Here is a 21,104-nt window from a genome sequence, read left to right on the forward strand (position 1 = left end):
CCCAAATGCTTTAAAATCAGGTAGATTTAAACCACATTTACAAAAGACACAAAGAGCAATCTGTATTTTTTGTACTAATTAAAATGAGAGCTTTGGTTTCATCCCATAGTTGTGAAATACAGGCTTAACAGTGAAACAGTTGGTGACACACTTCATACATAATTGCATAAAACATTGCTCTCTCCTACATAAGCTCCATTATGACTTAAAAGAATTGGTATTAGTTCTTGTTAAATGCAGTACTGGCCTGTATAGTGATGGTGTGATAAAGCCCCATGTGTCACACACACACACACACACACACACACACACACACACACACATACGACTAATCATCCTCTCTGAGATTGATTGACTTATGTTATTATTGTGCAATAGAATGTCAAAATGCTCCTAACTGCTGATATTTGTCTGCCTAACCTGCTTACATCTCCTTGTTCATATGAAAAAATAATTTCTGCATTTTAAACAGCTCGAATCGCATAAGAAGGCAGTGACATCATTTCAGAGAAACTGAGCCTTTGGTCACGTGATATTCTAGGCTTTATTTGGACACGCGACCTTTACTCGACACAGGACTCAGGCTTCAGTGTCAGATGTAAAATCACTAGTCCTGTATTTACTTCTTATTCGATCAGCACCTTATGTTTAAGCCATGATTTTATTTTGTGAACCAAACTACATTTTTACACATTAAAACGGACACATTTCCTGAAACGCTTTGCTGGAAAAGAGACATACTTATTGTAATATGCATGCAACTGATTCTTCCATGAGTCACTAGAGGGAACCAAAGGACCACTAAAAACCTCCACAGCCCTCCTCAAAACACACAACAGTCTCAAAGAATGAAGTTACGTTGAAACCAAGCACACCATTGTTTTTCTTGTGACATTACCAGTAAGTTTGATGTGTCACATGGCCCTCTTCCTATTGAAAAAACAAAAGTTGTATCCAAGATGGCCGACTTCTAAATGACCACCATGGTCACCATCCATCTTGAGGAGTTTGCCCCCTCACATATACTAATGTGCCACAAACAGGACTTTAATATCACCAACCATTCCCATGTTATTACGGTGTATCCATATAAATGGCCGACCCTGTATAGCAATCTAGAGTTTTAGCTTATTAACTACAGCTGTCTGCTGTGTTTTTTAAAGAAAACAGAAATATGCAAACAGTAAGTATAAGTATAAAAGTATAAGTATAAGTATAAAATATGAACGTATTTATCTAGTCTATGAACATGGTAATTTCCCCAACCATGATGTGGTTAGCACACAACCCTGACTAGCCGGTACACACAGAAACAAATTAATAGTAAGTTTGTGAGTAAATTTCATTTATAACACATTTAAAACCAAAGTGCTTTTATAATTCTATCTAGAAAACAAAAAGAGACTATACATATTCAGTCTGTATATGAAATAACCCAAGAGCACCCAATCCTTCAATCACAGTTCCAGAAATTAGATGTCTAAAAACACAGAGACAGAAAAGGTTTGTCTTTAGCTGAGTCTGAAACTGTTGGGGGGGGGTGTATCAGTTGTGTCAGTTGGGCCTTAATGATCTGGAGGGAAAATACAGACACACACTATTTCTACCACATATGCAGGTTTGATACCATTTAGGCTTTAAACACAGCGTCTTAATACTGAATTCTATCATTCACAGGGAACTAGTGCAACTAAACTAGTGCAAGCCTGCTGACTCTGTACTAATGTGATCTCTTCTCTCAGTCAATGTAAATGGATAAAAGATTAATGAGTAACTCTGCTATGCAGTGTGTAACAATAGTCCAATTTAAATCAAAGGTATGCATGAGTCTTTCCAGATCAGAAGACCAATCACAGAGCCCATCACTAAAACATTAAAGCAAATCTTAAAGAGTATCTGCATCATTATTCAGGGTGAGTTTGATATTAAGAGTGTGTTAATGGGTCATACAGTAACTTTGTGACTTTCATGCTTCTGCTGTGTTAATCAGAGATGAGCAGACCAGTGAGAATAAATAAATCTACAGTCAAACTTTTGTGAACCTGCTCTGGAAGTATTTCAACAAAAGGAACATAGAGTAAAAAATGAGGGATGACACTCCCTCTGTCTTTGTGACATCATCAATCTCCTGGTCCAGTCCCTGTTAAGCCTGTGTAGGTGGGATCATCACTGTCACAGGAGGCATTTCATGGAGTCCAGCAAGGTCAGAAAGGAAAGTTTGATTATTCTATTTAAAGAATTAAACAATTAACAGCTGCCAATCTTTGGGTTATTAGGTCATTGATTATTGGCTCTGGATAAATATAAAGACACCATGAGGAGAGTGGAGATAAAGTATGGACAGAACACCACTAGGTAGCGGACCAGGGTCAGCGTGAGCTGTGAGTGTGTTGAGGCAGAGGGCAGAGCTCCAGATGTGGGCTGGGCTGAAGCTGTGCTCAAGATGGGTGGTTTTAAGGCAGGAAGTGGAGCTTTGATTGGAGGTCTACCTATAGAGAGAATCCCATCTGTTCAGGTGAATACATAAATAAAATAAAAGGTGAAATCAGAGTGAAGCTCCTCACCTGTGACAGTGATCCAGCTGGATGGAGACTCTCCATGACTGATGTCACACTTGTAGAGGCCTTCATCAGACCTAGAAACATCCTGGATGGTCATGTGACCTGTAGGCTCTTTCCCGATGAAGACTCCATCTTTGAAGAAAGCAGCTGGGAGGTTGGAGGGAGTGGTCTTTGTTTTACAGAGCAGAGTGACGTCATCTCCCTCCATCACAGGGAGGACAGGACTCTGCAGGATCACTGATCCACCTCAACACAGAGACAAACTACAGCATTTCATCCATTTACACACAGCTTCATCAACACTAACTCCACACACTCAGCTTACCAGTGACTGTCAGGTTAACCATGTTACTGATGGGACCCTCTCTGGACTCACACCAGTAAACTCCACTGTCCAGTGGAAAGACATAACTGATGTTGCAAGAGGAACCAGCTGGTATTCCCCACCGAACTCCACACTGAGTCCTCTGTTGTTTTCTTGTGTTTCTTGTCAGATTCCATCTCGTAGAGCTGTTGTCCTCACAGCTCAGAGACACAAAGTCTCCTTCGAAGAACTGAGATCGGTTGGGGCTCACTGTCAGATGAGCTGTGAGGGAGAGGAGAATACATCCTCCATATTTCTTAACAATTGCAAACCTTTTAAAACCACTAACCACTGTGATTGGCTGCTTCTCTGTATGACAGCTTGCGACTCCTAGCAGTGTGCAGGTAGTACAGTTCCTAAATTGTCAGTTATTGACTTGGATTGACATTTCGCTTATGGTTTTCCAGATTGGTTTGCTGCTTTTTGGAACATCTGACATTCCCACTCATTTGATTTAATGGGAGAGCATTGGAGCTCTATATCCACTGGCTGGCTTAACTTAATCAAGTTTTATTTATATATCTTCAAAACACAACAGCGGTTGCCTCAACGCACTCAGGTGCCTGCTGCACAATTTCTGACTTTCCAGCTCAATCTCTCTGCCTATCAATATAAGTCCATTTCTCCTTCTTTACTTTCTAGCTGCTGGAAGAAGATGCAGAAAATCATGCAAACTTCAGCCAAGAGAGTGTCTGAGACAATCGCATTCACACCTTGAGATTAGTCTATTATATTATATTATATTATGAAACTGTTATAAAACTGGCCCTTTTAACATGGGAGTCTATCGAGATTGCTTCACTTTTGGAGCCAACAAACATCACTTTTCACTTTCTTGATGCTCCTAACAGTCAGTATTATTAGAAAATAGTGACTAAATTTCAAATTATACGCCAGTGGTACATGTTGTCACGTTACTGTGTTATATGCTACCATGGATTGTATCATACACTCATTTGTGTATGATACATACACGATGCATACAGTATGATACATACAGTAACTATGTATATTTTTAAAATGTACTAAAATTAACTTAACAGTTAACATAAACTGGAGAACTTACATACTTTGTAATGATGCACAGAACAATACTCAAAACAGACAATCTGAAGAGCATTTTTACAGATGACCAACTCATTACATTTACTGATCAACAAACTAGTTTGGATAGTTGTGCTTGTCAAGCACATGCTGCTTTCACTGTGACAAAACAACAATCAAGATGCCAGGTCAGATCAGAATGAAAATTCTTAAAAACATTAGTGCAACCTCTACAACATTTAGTCATTTGTACACAATATAGTAGCAATTTCTCCTTCCTCTGAACAAATTGCAAATGCTCTTGGACATGTATCAGTTGCTTTCATACAGTTCTCTGCTGTCAACAACATTATCATTTGCTTATGTCATGTCAGTCAAAATGAACTGTACTTTTGGATGGTGAATAGTCGTTCCCAGTAAAACTAATAGTCTTCATTTCATTGTTGAATCATTACATACAAAATTGGTGAATTAGTTTTCAAATGCTGTCCAGCAAATGTTATACCTATTTTTATTATTTTTTCCTGGAAATGTCCCCTAAATTGAACATTTTCTCTCAGGTGAACTTGAGCTTTCACTGACGAGGAGGTGTGTGAAGTAATAGTTGTAACCAATGACAAGCCACTTGTTCACAGTCACTCATGGATCGATCCCAAGAATCCTCAATTGGCAAGCATATATGAACCAAGCAGGACATAGTATGAACCATTTCTACAATTCTGTGACACAGAAATGGAAGGTCAGCATCGTGGAAGAGGGGTGAGGATGCGGGGGGGACAAAACTGGGGAAGAGGGAGAAGACGCAAAATACATAGGCAGATCCCTAATGAAATTAGGTCAACACTTTTTGACCATGTTGTCAATCACTGTCTCACAATGGATGAGGCTGGTCGGAGGGTCCAACCAAATGTTGGAAGAACACTGTGAATTTAATCAGTCAAAGATTTTGTAGGGAGAACAGGTATGTATAGTATTGGACAGTAATCCAACATCCCATAATATCTCATGTTTAGTGTACATTACTGTAATTTTACTGTACACGGCTATACAAAAAGTGCATAGTGCTGTCTTGAGCACTTTCAGGTAGTGTCACTGAGTTCTGACCTTTTTTGCATTGGAAAACACTGAGAGAATACTGTACAGTGTCATAATGGAAACATGACAAAGCCAATTGACTATCTTGTTCATCAAGATGGTGTCAAGACTTCTCATTTTGATGACACTGGCAGTTTCATTGACATGAATACTTGCTTTTGAGGAATGGATTATCGATTTTGAGCAAGTGACTTGCTTTTGCAGGTTATCCACTAGGATTTGCAGTTTGCACCAAATGTTTCGAGAAATGCACTGCTGTGCAAATGTTAATAGTGATGTGAGAAAAGCACCAAAGTGACTGAGAAAAACTGTAATAGCCAAATCTGGGTGCATCAAAACAAACACAGTGCTTCCAAGAATATCATGTTTGTTTGTTTTGTTTTGTTTTTTTTGCAAAAAAGGCTCTGGATGTTAAGCAGTTAAAGTTGTACTGTCTCAGTATGACATGAAAGTGGGACAGGATGTGAAGTCTCTGAGTTTCACCACAACATGCACAACAGTAACGTGTAACTACTTCTCTTTTCTGGACCCCATTACTTTGAAAAATTAAAAATATGACAAAGATCCAAAAATAATGCATTTTTATATGGAGATAACTGCAGGCAAGGTAAAATCTGATCTATCCCACCAATGAAAAGCCTCTGTGAGCTCTCCTAAAGCACTTTACAGACTTTTCTTTTATTAGAGCTGCTGAGTTTCCAACTTTGACAGAAGTTTACTGACCTTGGTTTGTTGTGCAGATCAGTAATAAGGTCACAACTAAAGAGAAATGATACTCAGGTTAGTTTCAGGTTTTAGACTCAGGAAGGCATGCACAAAGCATTAAAAGCATTTTTAAAGTCACTAAACTCCACTTTTAAAGCTTTTAACTCCACACTCCACACATGCTTTAAAAGTCATCTTTCAAAACTGGAAACACTGTAATTTAAAAGCAATCTAAGCTGACAGAAGTGTTTTAATAACATCATTTTTAAAAATGTCAATTTAAAAAATAAATTTTACATAAAAAACACAAAATGAAGCTAAAATGTAGCTTGGTTAGAGTTTGTGGGGACCTTAATAATATTTAAGACTGTTGTTTCTTAAATTCTCTTTTTTATTCTTTTTAGACTTTGTTAAAGAATATCATAGGAGCTGAAAAATGCTTATAGGAGTACCAGAACAACTTAAATGAAATTAAATGTTATTGGAATCAAACTCAACAGAACTGCAGTGCAGATGTCAGCTAGTGTAGTAATAATTCATTATGTTGTACTTACAGAGCAGCCACAGCAGTGTTATTTCTTTCATTCTTTCTCTTAATGGTATTATTGACATTTTGATCATAGTCAAACATCATAGTCACATCTCGTTGGACACGCCTCCTTCCTGATTCTGTGAGACACTGCCGTTTGGCTTTGCTCCCCTATAGCTTTATGAGAAATGTTCCTTTTCATAAGTCTATAAAGTGAGGAAATGAGAAATGTTTCTTTGTTTTACGAACCAGAAAGACCCAAACTACTCTTGTCATGAAAATCTTTGTTTTAATATTTATCCTAAAATTTAAACTACTTGTTTCTTTCCACTGTTTGTGACGTCAGTTTAGCTAAAAGGAAATGAGATTGAGGTGTTTTTTAACCTGAATCAGAGAGCCTGTTTCTGCTTTAACCACTAAAATGTGGTGAGAAAAAAAGGGTACAGCGTGTCTGGTTCAAACTGGTTTCAACTTTTTTGCTCAGGTGACCCACATTAAGCATCCCTTCTCCGTCTATTGTCGCAAACCAGGCCGCATGGTATCATTCAAAAAACTATTTATTTTAAATGAAGAAATAAAACAGAAGCCTTACACAAACCATGGATTTTGTGGTCAGTACAAACAGTGGTGTTGATAGGTTCATTGGTGGAATAATGGCATACACAACATTGTTTAGTGCTAACCCAAATGAAACACAACGAAAAACCACCAGGGTATCTCAGAGGAGAGCACCACACAGTGACTGGAGACCCTTTTAACTCCCAATGCATAACATACCAATGATTTGTCACATTACATCGGTATGTTAAGTTTTGGGATTAGAACATGTTGGTGACTGAGCTCAGATGGCCTTTATAGAGCACTGACACGCTAGGCCCAGTTCTTGTCACTGTCATTAATTGGAAATTAACTACTACTACTACTCCTCTAATGCCTGCAAACGAGGCACAAAACAGAAAAACAAACAGGCCGACAGAAGGGCAACATGGAGTGGGTTGTCACACTATCCAAAGTTCTTGGGCAGTGGCGGTTATCCCAGCCTACTTCAGGGTATTACACAATAAAGCCTGAAATAGCACTGACCAGAGCTAACACAGCTTAGAATCACCATTTAACTTAACTTACATATTGTCAGCCTGCTGCAGGAAGCTGAAGTACCTGACATAGATCCATGCAGGAATAGGTTGAACATGTGAGGTGGCAGTGTAAGCCACCGATTAAGCACATCACATATAAGTAAAAATGATTTAAGATAAAGGTGCTCATCCTCCTGCTCATCTGGGGGAACATCAGCAATTTCCCAGGCCATCCAAGAGACATAATCTCTTAGGCGTGTTCTGAGTCCACCTCAGTGTCTCCTTCCTCTAGGATAGGCTCAGAACACCTTGCCCAGGAGACATCCCAATCAGATGCCCAAACCATTTTAAACTGCATGATCAAAGACATTCTTCTATTTCAATTCTCCTCCCCATCCTGTTGAATGGTGTGGGAGGCAATTAGCTATAGTTTTAACTCCAGACGTTGCAAGTAAGATTCTTGGTGTCCTTATTTGGTGAGGATGTTTTACTTCCTTCCCTTTATGTCCTCACCTGTGTTTGTATAGGGTAAACCATTAAGGGAAGGTAAGCACTGTACAGGGTGAGGGGAGGTGACCCTTTGTCAGCATACACGCGCACACACACACACGCATGCACGCACGCGCGCACACACACACACGCATGCACGCACGCACGCGCACACACACACACACACACACACACACACACACACACAGTGTTTTAACCTTTTGTGACCTTTTGTGGGTGTTACAATGGGTGGTGCTTGTATTCACTGAATAAAAGGCTGCAAGTGAAAGCTGTTTCTTTGAAGTTGGCGAGGAGACAGGTGAGGAGCGTTCAGCTCCAAGAGCCTGGTTCCGACCAGCCTTCCCTTGCTAGCAAGTAAAAAAACCATTTTCACCGTTGTCTTGCTTTCTTCATGAGTGATGAGTTTCTGAACTAGCGGGCCTGCTGAAGCACAGACCCAATAGATATTGATTTTTGCTATATGATATTATTTTTGCTCTTAAAGTGTGCATTTTATCCAATACCATGTGGCAGTTACTCACCACCAAAAAACAAAGAAACAACTGGGGTGTTACTGTCACTTGGTGTTTGCTCTCTGTGGTAGAGTATCATTTACTATTCCTGTTCCAATACACAATGGTGTTTTTGGTAACTGATCAGCTTATTGATAACTTCGTATTTTATACTGTAATCTTCATATGCTTCATGCATATGTATAGACTCTCTAACTTATAGTCACAGTATTCACTCACTGTGTCTTTAGGGATTTGCTAGCACATAGCCAACTCGCTAGCAGCATTGCCTCCTATCCCTCCCACACTTTCCTGATCATTGTGTTTAATTGCTCCTCATCCTCCTTCAGCAGTAATGGCACTTTTACTAAATGTAGTTAATGACACCTGGTTAGATCGGAAGGTCACTAAAATCAATATTGAATCGGTGTGTAACTTTGTCAAAACAATGTTGGACTGAAATCAAGAGTTGTTCTTATGGTTCTCATTTCTTCAATCAGTGATAAATAGTAAGATGTTCTAGCTTTACCTGAGACTTTCTTATAAAGCAGCGAACTATTTCTCCAGGCTAAATGATGATCTTCTAAATTTGTTATTAATCTCTGGCTCTCTTCCCCAGCATATCTTTTATCCTATCTTGATTCTTTCACCCCAACCGGTTGCTGCAGATGGCCACCCAGAGCCCAGAGACCTTTACGTGACTGTGGACTCAAGTGCAGAACCAGATATGGAGATGGCCCAGTTAATTTCATACAAGGTTTATTTGTAAACATAAACAAAGGACCTTAAGTGGCAAACTGTGAACAGAGGAGACAGTAGTTAGTGAGGATACAAAAGTTATCCACACAAAAAAAAAGGAATATAAATGTATTTTACAGTTTTGTACCATTCTTCTAGAATATCATTAAATTTACATAAATAGTGATTTGTGATTTTACTTTTCAAATGTAAATTAACGTAAAATCACTGTAAATGTAATAAAACATAATTTTCTTGTTTTTTTTAAATGTATTTGTCTGTACATATCCAGATTTAGATTGTTAAAATACATTCAATGCTATGGAAAAATATATAAAATGATTCTTATAAACTTTTTTTACATCAAATAATAATTATTATTATTGTTGTTTAGGGCGATCGTGGCTCAAGAGTTGGGAGTTCGTCTTGTAATCAGAAGGTTGCCCGTTGGAGCCCCGGCTCGGACACTCTCGGTCGTTGTGTCCTTGGGCAAGACACTTCACCTACCGCCTACTGGTGATGGCCAGAGGGGAATTATGAAGTGGAATTATAAAGCGCTTTGAGGGTCTCAAAAAGCGCTATATGAATGCAATTCATTTTTATTTAAACCAACTGTTAACTGTATATTTCTGTACATTTAAGTATTATTATTCATAGTGCTGCATTCATTGACCTTGTTTATAGGTAATTTCATTGTTTAATCACGTTAAATTTTCCTAATTTAATGTTTAAAAGCACTTGAAAAAGGCAAAATCCCATGTAAAATTAGGGCAACAAACTGTATTGTCATTACTAAAAATAACCGTATTTTCATGAGAAAGATATTTTCTGTTATTTTATGGTATTATTTTGGCGTCCCAGCTGCCGGAATATTACTGTTTTTTTAGGATTTCTTTCTTTTTCTTTTTTTTTTTACGGTGTAGATTGTTTCTTTAAACCATTACCGAGGCACTAAATATGCCCTCAAATCCGGCTACAGCATCATTTCATTGTGTATTTATGAGGATTTGGGTCCAGTATAAACAAAAAAAATATTTTCTAACCTTAACTGAAAAATAAAATAAAAAGTGGACTTACAAAGCAGTTGCAGTAGAAAGGCGTTGAAACCAAGCACACCATTGTTTTTCTTGTGACATTACCAATAAGTTTGATGTGTCACATGGCCCTCTTCCTATTGAAAAAATAAAAGTTGTATTCAAGATGTCCGACTTCTAAATGGCCACGATGGTCACCACCCATCTTGAGGAGTTTGCCCCCTCACATATACTAATGTGCCACAAACAGGACTTTAATATCACCAACCATTCCCATTTTATTACGGTGTATCCATATAAATGGCCCACCCTGTAGATTTACACTGTCACCAGTTGTATACATGCCCACCACAAACACACCTACACATAGTGGGGCATTGTAAGTACATTGGAGACATTAAACAGATAGTGAGACGCAGGGGCGATTCTAGGATCAGAGCTTTGGGGGTGCTGAGCACCCAGAGAGCTGCCCAGCCAGGCAAGATAAACTTTACACGTCACGATGAGACTTCTTCCCCGTCTCTGTCAGTCCCTGCATCCTTAAATGTCTCCAGTTGTCCCGAGTTCTCTCTGACTGTCTCCTTGGTGCATTTAAACCCCTGTTCCTCCCTGTCCTCATCATCTGTTGTCTTCATCTCCATTATCAGTCATCATAATTTTACCATCTCTGTGTAAGTCTGCAAATTTCTTTATTAAATCATAAGATTCTTAAATTCATCAAGTCTCTCTCTGCCTGGGTCCTCGTCACAAAACATGACATCACCGTTTTGTACATTTTAACACAACCCTCACATTTGTGAAAGAAAAGCAAAACACTTTTTTGATTAGTCTGTAACAAAACCATCAAATCTGATAAAGGTTATTTAAATGATGCTCATAGTGAGTAAGAGGTAAACTGAGTGCATGTTTTGGACAGAGATTCACTTTTAATGTGTATGTATAATATAATACAGATACATAAAAAACACTCCCAAAACAGAATAAATTATTACAAAATATTAATAAAAAACTATAAAAATGGAGGCAACTTTGCCTGTGGTAGAATGTATACAATGTATGAAAAAATCTTTACTGCAGATACTAATTTGACTAATTTAATAATACTAATTTTGTGTTGTAAGATTTATGAGTTTCATGCTTTCATAGTGGTACTTGGGAGAGCTTGACATTTTTCTCAGGTGGTGCACACTGTAAAAAGTTTGAGAAACACTGATAAGTGTTTCTCTGCCGCATAAGTCTGTATGCGGCAGTCATACAGACAACTGGACAGTCCAAAAGTTGGCCTACCTATTACTGGCTGAGGTTTTAGTAGAGTTGTGGCTGAACCACATAAAAATATATCATTAATTTTAATCTCCCCAATCAATTATAATGTTAGGTTGGAATGTTGTTAAAGAGGGTCAAAAATGTTTCAACCCAGTTTGTTTTGCAGATTCTGTATAGCAGCTTTAATATAGGGAGGACACAACTTCCAGACTGTATGAGTAAAATCAGGTTTTTTCTCTTTGTCAGTGTAATAGTTTCTGTTTTGCCTGTCACTGTTCCCTGTCTGTTTTCTTACCTGGTTCTTCCTGACCTTGTACTTTCTCCTCACGTTCCCCTCTTTCCTCTCTCCCTCTTTGGACTGACAATCATACACAAATAGATTGTATTTAATTAGATGAAAAAATTACATTAATATGAAATTTTTTTTTATTAAGATCACTAACGAAAAGTCCTCTCTCAGTGTACTTTCAACCAAAAGGCAAATAACCAAACCACATGAACATCTAATAAAAGATATAAAATATTGAAACACTGATCCAACATTATTCTTGATTGACGGATCATTTGTTCTTACACTTTTACCTGAATGTGGCTCCTGTTTTTGAAAAAACTTCCTCATATCCATTATGAACCTGGCTGTCTCTCTGTACACAAACACACACACACACACACACACACACACACACACAACAGGAGTTATAAGGTTAATGGGCATTCAGTCAGTTAGCTAGTTAGTATCCACTTCAAACATAACAGTGGTAACAACAGCAGGATACAGACAATTTTAAGTTTTAGATTTTAAATAGGCTGTATACATTTCAGTGGGAGCAACAGGACGGTCAAATGTCGCTGAATTTACTACAGAGTAGGACGGATTGTAGGGTAGCAAACATCATTGGAAAACACGTTTTCAACACTGCAGGTTACCTGGTGTAAGGTTTTTCAGCTAAAAAGAAACACGACTCCTATCTAACTACATAAAGAGTAACTGAAGGTTAAATGCTGCTAATATGTCCTGTTTTAATCCAGGCACTCCACCTCCGCTCCGCTGCGTCTCAGCTACCATCGCTCTGGCAGCATCGACCCTAGAGCCAGAGTGGGGGAGCTGGAAGAAACCATTTTGGGAGGGGGGAGGGGTTATCTATACTTTTGTTGTTAAAATGTTCCATCTCAATTAAGTACTGTATGCTTTTTATATTTTTAGTAGTGTGTCACACAAACAGCAAATGTTGTCAAAAAAAGTAAGAAATCTTTGGGGGTGCTTTGATTCATTTTGGGGGTGCTGAAGCACCCCCAAAAATGGGCTAAAATCGCCCCTGGTGAGACGCCTTCTGCTTATCAGGGATGTAAATGATTAGGCCATGGCTAAGCAGAAGACAAGGTCATAATTCTCTCTTTTTCGGGGAAGGTTTCAAGGACGTTTTGAGCTGAAGGTATAGAGCAGGGGTCAGCAACCTTTAACACCCAAAGAGCCATTTGGACCCGGTTTCCACGCAAAAGAAAACACTGGGAGCCGCAAATACTTTTTGACATCTAAAATGAAGATAACACTGTATATATTGTTTTTTTTACCTTTATGCTTTGTGTGAACAACTAAGGTGTGTTGCTTATAAAAATCCATGAAGTGCTACAGAGAAAATTACATTTTATTTATGTAATTAACACATTTTGAACTCTTAAAGAAATATAACAAAAGCAAAGATACCCAGCTGAACTAAAATGATCCATGTAGCAAACAAAAACTGTTGTGAGCCGCCACCCTTATATTGCCTTTGGGATTTTGGAGCCTTGACCTGACTTTCAAAAAATAATTGGAAAAAAGCACCATGCTGCTGAAAAATTAAAAATAGATATCTGCAAAATTCTGCCCAAATGTGGTGTGTGTCTGGCTGTGGGCTGCAAGGCTACAGCCGGCTGTATGCGTACAGCAACCGTGTGTGAAAGGTGGTCAATAAAGAGATGCTGAAAAGCGTGTTCATGGAAACATCGTCGAGTCTGCCGTGATATGTTTACAATGGGACTTCTGCTCCTGGGCCTCTGCGCGCGACGTCTGCGCATCGGGGCTGTGCGAGGTCACTTTCATCTTTGCGCGGGACTGTGGGCTGTCGTCTGTGAGGTGTGAGCGGTGTTTGTTTTTAACATAGTTCACGGTGGAGAATGGCTGCTGACATAATGTGGATCCGAAGATCCATAATTGGCCTACCTGGGGTTGAAAGTCTCGATAAATGCACGGCGTTTCGGCGGGTATACCGGCTTTCACGAATGTGACGCTTATTTTGAGCGATGAAAAAATAACAGAATATAATTTTATTTTTATATTTCGATATCACAATAATCTTCCAATTTAGAACTACAAGTTAAAAAAGAACTAACATAAATAAAATACACTTCAGCTAAATACTTCTAATTTATTTTCCCAAACCACCCGGAGCCACAGTATAAGGACTAAAGAGCCGCATGGTGTTGCCGACCCCTAGTATAGACTCATGTGACATGCTGAGGAATTTTCTTTGTGTGTGAGTTTGGTAAAAACAATATAAAATGAGCAACCCAAATTTCAGAGATTACCCTGGTGTTTGGCTGGGATGTTTCTCTCCATGTTGCAATGTGTTTATTAAGCCCACTTCAAATGGTGTTCATGAAGGGAGTGCTGCAGGTTATTGTGAAAACTTCTATAACAAATCAGTCTAAAGAAAAAAAAACACAGATGTTTGGGTGTGTGAATGAACCTACTGCAGGTAACAACAGGTTTAACACAGAAACCTTAAAAACAATGTAACTGAGTTAAAGTGAAAGCGTTGTTTCAGTCAGAATAAATTGCTGAATAACCAAATGCTAGAGGACGCATAGAGGACGGGACTTTTTTAGGGCCCAGCAGCTTCAGCAGTACTGTGAACAGTGGCTGTGTTTATGGGAGGTGCTTAAATGAAAAGAGCCCAGGCAGCAGGTTTAACAGGTCTTTGCACCCAAACATGAAGTCTAATTCAATACAACCTCGACATACACCCACAGTATACCATTACTAAGCTACATTTTCAGCTCACTCCTCTGTGAATGTTTTAAAAGAAAACTAAAAACAGTAATTTCTTCCAGACTGGAGTTGCTGATAATATGGGATTGGATTTTCCCAGAATGTGTGTAATATTTGAATTCCTGTTTGATTTTTCTTGTCTAGAAAAATAAGAGCATTTTATCAGGAGGCACAAACCTGAAGCTGCCTAGATTTGTGATTTCATTTATTTGAAATAAACCATTTAATATTTCAGTAGTATATTTGAGTCTAATTGTTCTTTAAAGTCTACTTATAATTTCATTCTGATCATCAAAAAGAACTCGTTAAGAAAAACTGCAGTGGGCTTAATTTGTAGCTTGATGGTAAAAAAAAAAAAAAATGCGGTCCTTCATGGCAGCTACTTTTAAAACTTTATTTTTCATTTAGATTTAAAAACATCTACAAAAGTCTGGGGCAGTGATTAAAGATAAAACATGTTTGTAAAAACAAAGAACAGAAAACATGATGCGACCAACAGCTGAGACAGTGGAAAAAATAACTTACTTCTAGCTGTCATTCCCCTTACCTGCTCACTTGTGACTACTGTAAACAGGCTGTGTCCACTTTGATGTATCTTCCACCTACCCCTGACCACACCTCAATCTTAGCGCAAATACACACTTCAAAACTGACTAAAACTCAACTCAACTTCTGATTATTATCGACTAAGGCTTCAGTGTTTTGTCATCTAATATTAATCTTATTTTAAATCAGTGAGTGATTTATGATATTGTTCTGTTAATTTTGTTTTCAGTCTTAAATACTTCTTGGGGACACATGACATGTAAACGAATGAATGAATTCAATCTTTAACTTAATTTTTTTCCAATGCTGTTTTTGGTTTGTACCCTTCATCACAGTTAGTTGTCGACTCTGACCAAATTGTTTAGAGGCACACAATCACAAATTTAGCCTATTATCTTCATGTACACTCATCTTCTTTTTTATCTTTAAAAACAAACACTAGACTTTAGAAAATAAAAATAAAATTCACTAAAACCATCATTTGACATTACAAATCATAAAAATAGTTTCCGTTTCAGTTTGGTCAGATTTATCAATAAAATATGGGTGATGAGATCTGCCCTCAAACTGTGTGTGGTTGTAAAGAAATATCTTTTTTTCCGAACTTTTGAATCCAGTATATACACAAAGAAACAATACCCAGGAAAACTTGAACTAAAAGTGACGCTAAACTGCAATGAAAACAAAATAATTTTTACAGGGAGGTAAGGATTGAGCTGTGATCACTTTGGGGTGGCATACATCTTTCAGAAACAATGCATTGCTATTTAAGCAGCTTAAACCACACACCTGTACAATATTTGAATGAAATTAGTGGAGCAAAGAAGCACTATACAAATGTGGCAGTGCTAATAGACAGTAGTACTGTGTATTACTACTGTGCCGAGAAGAGATGTTTAGTTTAGCTAAGCAAGTTTATTACTCGAGTGAAAGTGAAAAAGTGCATGCTCTGTAATGTACTCAAAGTAAGAAAGTAAAAAGTGCTCCTTGAAGGAAGATTCTACTAACCATATTGTAAAAAGGTAACAAAACCTGTGCTATATTAATATAATAATATAATAATGTTACTACTTAAGAATACAAATATTGTTACAATTTAAACTATAATTTAAATAAATGGGGCTAGTTTGTAGGAGACATGCAGTAAACAAAAATAATTTACTGTTGCCTACATGGCAGAGTGTGACTTCACCTAAACAGCAAAATTACAACAGTCACGGTTTAAATTGGGATTCAGCAGATGGGGAGCCCTAAGATCTCTCCAGTGGTTCAGCACAGGGAAACAAATCACAACTCATAATAATTTCTAATGTGAGCTTCACTAGTTGTTTTTTTTGTTTGTTTGTTTGGGTTGCTTTTCCATTTTCTACATCACTGCCATACCAAGCCTCAGTCTTCATTTTCACTACCACCAGAGTCTAGACTCCAGGGGCTCCTGACCTAAATCCTATCACTGCTGGGATCCCTTTCTGTATCTCATTGGAATCTAATCTCCAAATACATTAGTTTCGCTATCAATAAATAAACAATACATAATGTTTAATTCTTCCAAGTTCTTAAGTTCTCTCATTATTAAACCAGTTGTCTTGATTACAGATGTTATTCTTCTTTGATGAGGGAACAACATTATTTTTACAGGATTAGCAGTATCCATTTAAATGTGTGAGAGCAGCAGTAAAATATAAACAAGACACAAATTTAAATAAATGGTAAATTCTGGTGTCATTGTACATTGTTTTCAATTATCACTAAACCTCAGGTTTAGAGTCAGACAGTGTGTTATTACATCTTTCAATACTTTGTAGCTTTAACACTTTTCTACAAATGATCTCTACCAACCAAATCCACCAGTAAAGTACATTTTCTTTAAGTGGTTCTTAAATGAAATTGTTTTATATTGTACATGTTGTCATTCATGCACATGGCACAGTATTCAAGTTTTAAAAAGGAGTCTTTATGTGGCCCTGCTAACAGTCTCCCTTTAAAATCTTTTATTTTGAAGCTCATTATTCATGCATGAGTGAGACACTGAGACAGCAAACAAAGAATGTCTTCCTAAAATGAGAAATAAATAAATCTGCAATCAAAAGGTACGATAGTTGCTCAGAATTGCTCAAATTGTTATCTTTGCCATTCTGCAGGTTTGGTTTAGAAAAAAGATAACTGCCTTGTACATTAAAGAACTACAGTGATACATAGGCAGCACGTGATATAAATCCTCAGCAGGAATACGTTTTCATTAATATCAAGCTGAACATGAGCTCTGCTTCAGAAGTGATGCTCTATAGTGACATCTTCATAGTCATTATCCAATCCCTGCTCAGCCTCGTCGAGTGGGGTCTTTACCATAGAGACATGCATGTAGTTTCCTGTAAATGTTAGAAAGTTAAATCAGCTGCTTACACAGGAAGAAAAGATCAGTCTGATCAATGACCAGCATATTGACCGATCAGAGTGTTACCTTTGGCTCTGCATCGATACAAAGACACCATGAGGACAGTGGAGATGAAGTATGGACAGAACACCACCAGGTGGAGGACCACTCTGAACACACGGTGGAGGGAGGAGGAGTCAGGGGACAGTACTGTGGAAGAGGGAGGAGCTGAGGTGGTTGGTGAAGGTGTGGGTGTAGGTTTTTCTGTGGAGAGAATTGCACCTGTTGAGATTAATATGTGGATGAAATTAGAGGTGAAATCAGAGTGAAGTTTTAAGGCAGGAAGTGGAGCTTTGATTGCAGGTCTACCTATAGAGAGAACCCGACTTGTTCAGGTCAATACATAAATACAATAAAAGGTGAAATCAGAGTGAAGCTCCTCACCTGTGACAGTGATCCAGCTGGATGGAGACTCTCCATGACCGCTGATGTCACACTTGTAGAGGCCTTCATCAGACCTGGAAACATGCTGGATGGGCATGTGACCTGTAGGCTGCTCCCTGATGAGGGAGCCATCTTTATAGAAAGCAGCTGGGAGGTTGGAGGGAGTGGTCTTTGTTTTACAGAGCAGAGTGACGTCATCTCCCTCCATCACAGGGAGGACAGGACTCTGCAGGATCACTGATCCACCTCAACACAGAGACAAACTACAGCATTTCATCCATTTACACACAGCTTCATCAACACTAACTCCACACACTCAGCTTACCAGTGACTGTCAGGTTAACCATGTTACTGATGGGACCCTCTCTGGACTCACACCAGTAAACTCCACTCTCCAGTGGGTCAATGTAGCTGATGTTACAGGAAGAACCAGCTGGTTTCCCCCACCCATCTCCACACTGTGTCCTCTGTTGTTTGCTTGTGTTTCTCCTCAGAGTCCATCCAGCAGAGCTGTCGTCCTCCTCACAGCTCAGAGACACAAAGTTATCTTTAAAGACCTGAGAGCTTCTGGGACTCACAGTCAGACGAGCTGAGAAGAACAATAAAAAATATACAGTGCATTATTTCCTTTTTGCAGCAATCAGACACCTTTCAGATCAACTGAAGTTATGAAACTTGGTGACTCCTGCTGACCTTCAGTGTTTTGAACTCAGTTAGGGAGAGTGGATTATGCAATTTCTAATATTTTACACTCCCATTTAATGCATCAATTTGTAAATGTTTTGAAAGATCAATTTGTGCTGTTCAACAGACTCCATGTTTGGAGCAACAGTGATCTTTGAGATGCTTTGCTACAAGATGAACAACAGCCACAAGGAGCTGTACCCTCCATAGAGATTGATACCACAGCCTAAGGTCAAGGCAACATGGAGGGAAGTTAGCCAACTGTCAGAACTACAGAAAGCTGTGATAAAGAAAGGGGTGGCTCAGAGCAGACCACAGCACCTTCCTGAACAGGGTCCAGTATCCATCACAGTGGCAGACATTGAAGAAAGGCTGGACAGCCCCAAAGGCCTGACTTGACTAATGCCTACTGGCTAAAGAAGCTAATTGCACTAAATGAGCGCCTCACAGTGTGACACCTACAAATGTATGGTTACAATTGTAATTTCTTTTGAGAGTTTATTGTTATAAAATGACTTATTTACTGAATCATTGCACTGATTCTTAGTTAGGGTTATACAGATGTAATTGCATGGCTTTGCCACAAAAGGGACACAACTGAATGCAGTAGCTTGCTCCAAGGCCCCCTTCTGTTTGATGAGGAAGTTACTCTAGACTGAAGGCAACAAATATCTCCTGTCTCTACTTTTTCTGTTGGTACTCTGAGTTGTCAAATTGCATATTTAAAGGCATAAAACCTTGTTCATGTTAGTTCAATGAAAGTTGAATTTTGAAAGAAGTATATTTTCACAGATTCTCTGCTGGTTGAAATGAGAGTTGCTATTATCTAACAAAATGATGGGCCACACTGTATATGTGTTATTTATTCAAAAATGTAGCTCCTGGACAAGGTTCTATGATTGATAACATAACTTCACCCTGGTCCATTTCTCACTCATAATGTTTATGGACTGTATAGTAAATACTGATTTGGGGAGATGGAAGAATACACTTGTTTATGGTTTTCTGATGTGAAGTATTTTTGCACATGTTATTTATTTTATATATATATATATATATATATATATACATATATATATGTATGTACATACATATATATATATATATATATATATGTATGTACATACATATATATATATATATATATATATATATATATATATATATATATATATATATGTATGTATATATATGTATGTATATATATATATATGTATGTACATGTATATATATATATATATATATATATATAGTTATAGTGCATACAAATACAGATAAAGGGTAATTATTTTGTGTATTTATACCTCAAAAATGTAAATTTGATTTAATGTCATGGTTTGTGTTACATGAGAATGTATGGAGAAAAGATGGAGGGACATGTAAATGAAAAAAAGATTGGTCTAAAATTCTGCTTAATGAACAGCTAAGGAAGAGCCTGTAAAAGGAATACCCCTCATCTCTCCTGTACCTATTTTTCCTATATAACACAGCTAAAGGCCTGTGACATAGTTTTGGAGATCAACAAGCTGCACAGGCATTTTCCTGATCCTTTATTTAACAAACCTGAGGCAGACATCACTGTACAGTTATGTTGAAGCAGCAGACATCTAACTATGGAGGACTACCCTTCCAACTACACAGACACCTTAGCCTAGAGCTGGGAGTGAAACCAGTTAGCAACTTTACAGCAGACATGGGACACTGTAAGCCTGATCATATATTTTCTCTAAGAGACATTTTTGCTAAGCAGAGAGGTTAAAGTGCATGGGGGTCAGTTTGAGAACATTAAAAATGACATAAGTTACCATGTACTACTGTACGCAAGCAAATTGGTGAGTGGCTTCATGTGAACCACACAGAGGGAGAGATCATCCAAGGTGTGCTCAGTATTATTAAACTTGAGCAGTTTAGGGATATGTTGATTGGCAAAGATGACTGATGAAAGAGTGAGTGATTCATTTCTGTCATGGTCCCTGTGTCTCTCTGGCTGGCTCACTCTTGGCCACATGTTTGTTGTTTCCTCTCTCTCGCTTTCTCTCCACTGTCTCCTGACCTCTTGGGCTGAGCTCGTTATTGTGCTCCCGCCATTGGCCCATGCACCTGGACTGATTATCTTCACCTGCCGCTTATTGACTTAGTTTCCTGGCCGCTACTTAAGGCCGTGGCTCAGAGCATTTTACCACTGGATTGTTCAACGTTCAAGATTTTTCAAGTCCATGAGCATTGGAATTCTTGTGCAGAGCTCTCCAGGTCAAGTTACATTTTTTCAAGATAAGAACAGAGCAACTAAGAACCAAAACATAAATAAAACATGAAATTGAGAAATTATACTATTTACTATATACAAAAAACACTATACAGATGTACTATGCACATTAGTCAGTGATTTTATCCCGTTATACATTCGGTGTTCAATATTTTTTGTTTTGCCATGAGTCTGACAGTGGAGGGGAAGAAGCTGTTGAAAAACCTTGTTCTGTGTTTGATGATGGTGTCTGCTCTGTTGTGTGTCAGATTGTATATACAGTTTTTGTGTCTGAGCAGAGGGTGAACTGGATGGTGTGAGTCCCTGATAATTCTCTCTGCTCTTTTTCAACAGCGTTGTGTGTACA

At 38.2% G+C, this 21,104-nt stretch overlaps 1 protein-coding gene across 5 annotated transcripts in view; it reads right to left on the bottom strand.

The window, feature by feature from the left end:
* Window positions 1–994: 994 nt before the first annotated feature.
* The window catches only part of LOC112844066 (Fc receptor-like protein 4), a 36,513-nt gene continuing 16,403 nt past the window's right edge, over window positions 995–21,104 (bottom strand). For 2 of the 5 annotated variants that reach the window (XM_025903532.1, XM_025903528.1), the window contains exons 3-6: window positions 18,134–18,397; window positions 17,809–18,054; window positions 17,452–17,646; window positions 14,818–17,359 (exon numbers count right to left, since the gene is read on the bottom strand). In XM_025903532.1, coding sequence (XP_025759317.1) covers window positions 17,259–17,359; window positions 17,452–17,646; window positions 17,809–18,054; window positions 18,134–18,397 — 806 coding nt within the window. In that variant the 3' untranslated portion in view covers window positions 14,818–17,258. Of the gene's footprint in view, window positions 2,490–2,564; window positions 2,808–2,886; window positions 3,148–5,787; window positions 5,824–6,323; window positions 6,609–14,817; window positions 17,360–17,451; window positions 17,647–17,808; window positions 18,055–18,133; window positions 18,398–21,104 lie in introns of those variants that run through there. The other 3 variants (XM_025903538.1, XM_025903535.1, XM_025903529.1) reach the window with 3 other exon arrangements.

Source organism: Oreochromis niloticus, linkage group LG3 (assembly GCF_001858045.2).
Source record: "Oreochromis niloticus isolate F11D_XX linkage group LG3, O_niloticus_UMD_NMBU, whole genome shotgun sequence".
In the NCBI taxonomy this organism is placed as follows: Eukaryota; Metazoa; Chordata; class Actinopteri; order Cichliformes; family Cichlidae; genus Oreochromis; species Oreochromis niloticus.